The 4837-nt window shown below is 40.3% G+C and overlaps 1 protein-coding gene across 9 annotated transcripts in view; it reads right to left on the bottom strand.

Annotated features, from left to right (window-relative positions):
* Positions 1-3732: 3732 nt before the first annotated feature.
* LOC125045521 overlaps positions 3733-4837 on the bottom strand; it is a 10209-nt gene continuing 9104 nt past the window's right edge. For all 9 annotated transcript variants that reach the window (XM_047642823.1, XM_047642825.1, XM_047642826.1 and 6 more), the window contains exons 7-8: positions 4303-4449; positions 3733-3909 (exon numbers count right to left, since the gene is read on the bottom strand). In XM_047642823.1, coding sequence (XP_047498779.1) covers positions 3889-3909; positions 4303-4449 — 168 coding nt within the window. In that variant the 3' untranslated portion in view covers positions 3733-3888. The remainder of the gene's footprint in view (positions 3910-4302; positions 4450-4837) is intronic.

The following is a 4837-nucleotide window of genomic DNA, read 5'->3' as shown; positions in this document are numbered from 1 at the left end:
ACATTTATATATATATATATATTATATATTTATGTATATGTTCTTATATACAATATAATATTATATATATAATATTTTTATATATAATATATATATATATATACATATATCCGCAAAGAAGACCATGCACAAAGTAAATAAGAAGTGAGATCACATAGGGGATAACAACTTACATAAAAAATACCACTTATTCTAGCTTTACACTCACCCACCTGTCGAACAGCTCCTTCACAGTATAGATAGAGCCTATTACAGACGATAAAACGACTTGGCAACTCAAGAAGAAGGCTCGTGCAGGATGCACCATCCAACTTGGGGCAGGCAAGACTTGTACTAATAATAACGCTAGGTACAAGAGACAAGCCTTTCCTGGAAGTGGTGCCAGGTGGGATTATGACAATGGTTGTCTTCGTGTGTGGAATTGCTGTGATGGACTAAAAGGTTGGGATGAGTGAGACTTTCAAGAGATGTTTCTGCCGGTGGATTTTTACATGTTGATACTTGGTACATAAATAGATGAGAGTGTCAGTGCTTCAGTGTTGTTAGACGTTAACTTATACATGCATGCGTTACTTAGACAAGAAATAGTTTTGTTTGTAAATTCTCTGGCGGCAAAATGCTATCATTTCAATTTATTTACATGCTATTATCTTCCTAGATAGATATATGTGGTAAATGTTGTTAATATATATATATATATATATATATATATATATATATATATATTTTTTTTTTTTTTTTTTTTTTTTTTTTTGTATGTATGTATATATGCGCTTTCACACTAATCTTAGACTTGCATTATATTGCTGATACTTGCTATACTTGATAGGAAACAACGCATTTACATTTATACTTCGGCAACTTAGGCAAATCAAAGAAGCAAGCGAAAAACTGTATACCCAGTAATGTGAACCGGACACACATACATACACAGCGCGTATGTGTGTGTGTGTAGACAGATATATAGATAGACAGATAGATGTATGTACATCCATCCACCGAAGCCTTAAAGAGTTAGCAGCTTGTTTTCTTGAGGTGATTATCTACCAGAGGTTCAAGGTCATCAACACTCGTCTCCCTCATTTCCATGGGTTACCCAAAACCCATAATCCTGGCTTGCCTCTGCGCCCCATCATCTCCTCCAGGGGATCTGTAACTCCCCTTCTTGACACTTTCCCTCCTGCTCACCTTCGCCACTCTCAGGACTTTATCTCCCGTGCCCGTGGTGTCTCATCGGTGACCATGATGAGCTTGGATGTCGACTCCATATTCACCAAGGTATGAGTAGATAGGTAATGTCTATGGAAGCTAGTTAGATCCTAGTTGCACACTCCTTTTAGTGGGTCGTGTGGCAAGGGCCCGCTTGATGACGTCCTCGTTTTCCTTCAAAAGGAGCTCCCCGCCGATGATCCTCGTCTCCCTCTGCCTACCGACGTCTTCCTCCATCTGATTCGTGTCTGGAGTCTAATATCTTTTCCTTTCAGGGTCGCTTCTACTCTCAGTCGTTCGGTATTGCCATGGTTTCTCCTCTCTCTCCATTCCTGGCTAACCTAGCCATGGACTACTTCGAGTCTGAGCTTCTCCCTTCCATCTCCCTTCGTCCTTCGGTTTGGCTGAGATATGTCGACGACGTCTTTGCTCTCTGGAATCATGACCCTGCCCTGTTTTCAGATTTCCTGACGCAGCTGACCTCTCTTTCTCCTTCCCTCCGTTTCAAGGTGGAATGGGAGATTTACAACAAGCTCCCTTTCTTGGACATCCAAATGTATTGCTCTGCTGACCATTTCTCCTCCATATACAGGAACCTATGCACAGTGCTATGTACATATACTTACCATCGTACCATCCATTCCATGTAAAGAGAGGTGTTGCCATTTCGCTGTTCCTCCGCGCCCTCCGCCTCTATGACACTGATTACCTGGATGGAAAGATCGATTTCCTGTGTCGTTCTTTCTCCAAATTGGGCTATTCTTATCATGTTCTTGACGTTGTGTTATCCAGGGCGCACCGTACCTTCTACCACGACTCCTCGCCTAAAAAGACTCCTCGCCTCCCCGTCCTCAGCCCGCCATATACATAGGAGATCTACCCTCTCCTTTCCCTCTTCACCCTCTCAACTGCATCTCAACAGGCCATCCGTTGATAGGTCAGCTGCGCGAATTGTCATTCCTTTCGCTGGTATCCACGCCAACAGACTAGTGGAATCATCTTTAATCAAGCTGCTGTCTAATTTCAAATTGAACAGCAGTATTTCTCCTGCCGATAGTCTCCTCGCTTCCTACATCCTCCGCCTTCTCCTTTATGCCGGTGACCCTGCGCTTGGTCCGCCTGATCCTCCGACTTGAGCTGACCTCCCTTCCCTTCCGTGTTGCCCCTCCTCCCTTTCCTCTTCAGACCCGAAGAGGAAAGGGAGAGGAAAGGGGATTTCGAAGCTATAGTCCCATTTTCAATAAATCTAATTTGTGCGTTGTGGGTTATTCTACCATACACACACACACACACACACACACACACACACACACACACACACACATATATATATATATATATATATATATATATATATATATATATATATATATATATATGTATATATACATTTATATATGTATGTATGTATATATACATATATATATATATATATATATATATATATATATATGTATATATACATTTATATATGTATATATACATATACATATATATATATATATATATATATATATATATATATATATAGGTATGATGAAAAAAAAGGAAAATATTGGAAATATGGTGACTATGAAGCAGGCATAGTGACTAATGTGTATATGTTGCATATAGTGCAGGTATGGTAACTAGAGTGCTTTATATGGTGAAGGTATGGTGGCATGGTGATTAATAAGTAAACCATGGTAACGGTATAGTGGCTAAAATCCATGATGGTGAATCAATTTCTCTAGAATAAACACGCAATGAAATAGAAGAAATGTTTATTTCAATAACAATTACAATTCAAACAGAAAGGCTATTCTAAAATTCAATAAGCTATTCCTCAGCCTTACAATAACTACATATAGGCAGAATTATAGATACAAAGAGCTCTTCACTACGTTTCTAATAGCAGCAGCCAAAGCAATGCCCTAATTGTTCTGAATATTTTCTGTACCATTTGCAGTCTCTCTCTCTCTCTCTCTCTCTCTCTCTCTCTCTCTCTCTCTCTTTCTCTCTCTCTCTCTCTCTCTTTCTCTCTCTCTCTCTCTCTCTCTCTCTCTCTCTCTCTCTCTCTCTCTCTCTCTCTCTCTCTCTCTCTCTCTCTCTCTGTCTCACACACTCTCTCTCTCTCTCTCTCTCTCTCTCTCTCTCTCTCTCTCTCTCTCTCTCTCTCTCTCTCTCTCTCTCTCTCTCTCTGTCTCACTCTCTCTCTCTCTCTCTCTCTCTCTCTCTCTCTCTCTCTCTCTCTCTCTCTCTCTCTCTCTCTCTCTCTCTCTCTCTCTCTCTCTTTCTCTCTCTCACACACACACTATACCGTGTCCATCAGCCCGATTTGTGTAAGACCACGTGGCTCTAAGTCCTATTTAGAACCAACAAGCCAGCGAGGGCTTAGATGACGAGTTTATCTGACCTCGTCTGACCTATCAGTCCGTTCCCAGAAGTTCCCACGCTCGTGGTGTCGCTTACGATTTGTGTAAGCCATTAGACATGGCTTACACAGAACGTGCTTAGGGACACGGTATACTCTCTCTCTCTCTCTCTCTCTCTCTCTCTCTCCCTCTCTCTCTCTCTCTCTCTCTCTCTCTCTCTCTCTCTCTCTCTCTCTCTCTTTCTCTCTTTCTCTCTCTCTCACACACACACACACAAACACACATACTAGTACACTCTAACAGGTCCCGGCGGGAGAGGTGATGACTAATTCCAGTGTAGGTCTCTCTGTAAGGGGAAAAGTGTAACCTTTTAGAAACATTGGAATTAATTAAAGAACTAATAACAAATAAAAACTCATATGAAAGTTACTGAAAGGAGAATGAAAAAAATATATATATATTTTAGGAAGCAAACGACAAGGAAACGTCCAAAAAGACACAGACGCATAGAGACATACATACAGACGTGTACGCTGACAATAATAACAACAACAATAATAATAACAATGATGATTATAACGATAAATAGAGGAAAAAGAAGAAGCGAAAAAAAAAAAAAAAATTGGCAGGGTTCCTCTTACATTTTTTTCTTCTTTTTACCACACACCCAAATGATTTTAAACAAAACATGAAAATGAACAAGAAGGAGAAGAATACAGACAAGGTCCCTCTCACTCACAATAGACAAGGCACCAGCCAGGATGAGCGCCTTCGACCTCAAGTCCAGGTTGATGGGGAAGCAGACCTTCACCTCCTTGGACGTGGAGCAGCAGGAGGTCTTCGCCAGGTATATTCTCCCAAGGGGGAATCTGTCCGCCGAAATAACCTAGGGGGGAGCACAAGGGGTGACTCGGGGGGCAGACTGCCATTTACGCGGCGCAGGTCGTATTCGTGAAGACTTCTTTGGATGATTCAACGTATTAGTGGGATTTTAGAAATATCAGCACGTGCTAATGATATTGCTAATATGTGTCATTGATTAATCATTATAATTTCCGTTGCTGTTATATTTCTTAATAGTGTTAGCAATGTTATTGTAACAAATAAATAAATAAACATATATATATATATATATATATGTATATATGTATATGCATACATATATTCATATATCTATTTAGGTATCTTTCTATTGCTCTCTCTCTCTCTCTCTCTCTCTCTCTCTCTCTCTCTCTCTCTCTCTCTCTCTCTCTCTCTCTCTCTCTCTCTCTCTC

The sequence above is a fragment of the Penaeus chinensis genome, chromosome 37, assembly GCF_019202785.1.
Source record: "Penaeus chinensis breed Huanghai No. 1 chromosome 37, ASM1920278v2, whole genome shotgun sequence".
NCBI classification, from domain to species: Eukaryota; Metazoa; Arthropoda; class Malacostraca; order Decapoda; family Penaeidae; genus Penaeus; species Penaeus chinensis.
The sequence above is the reverse complement of the archived record's forward strand: the minus strand, read 5'-3'. Positions and strand labels throughout refer to the sequence as shown.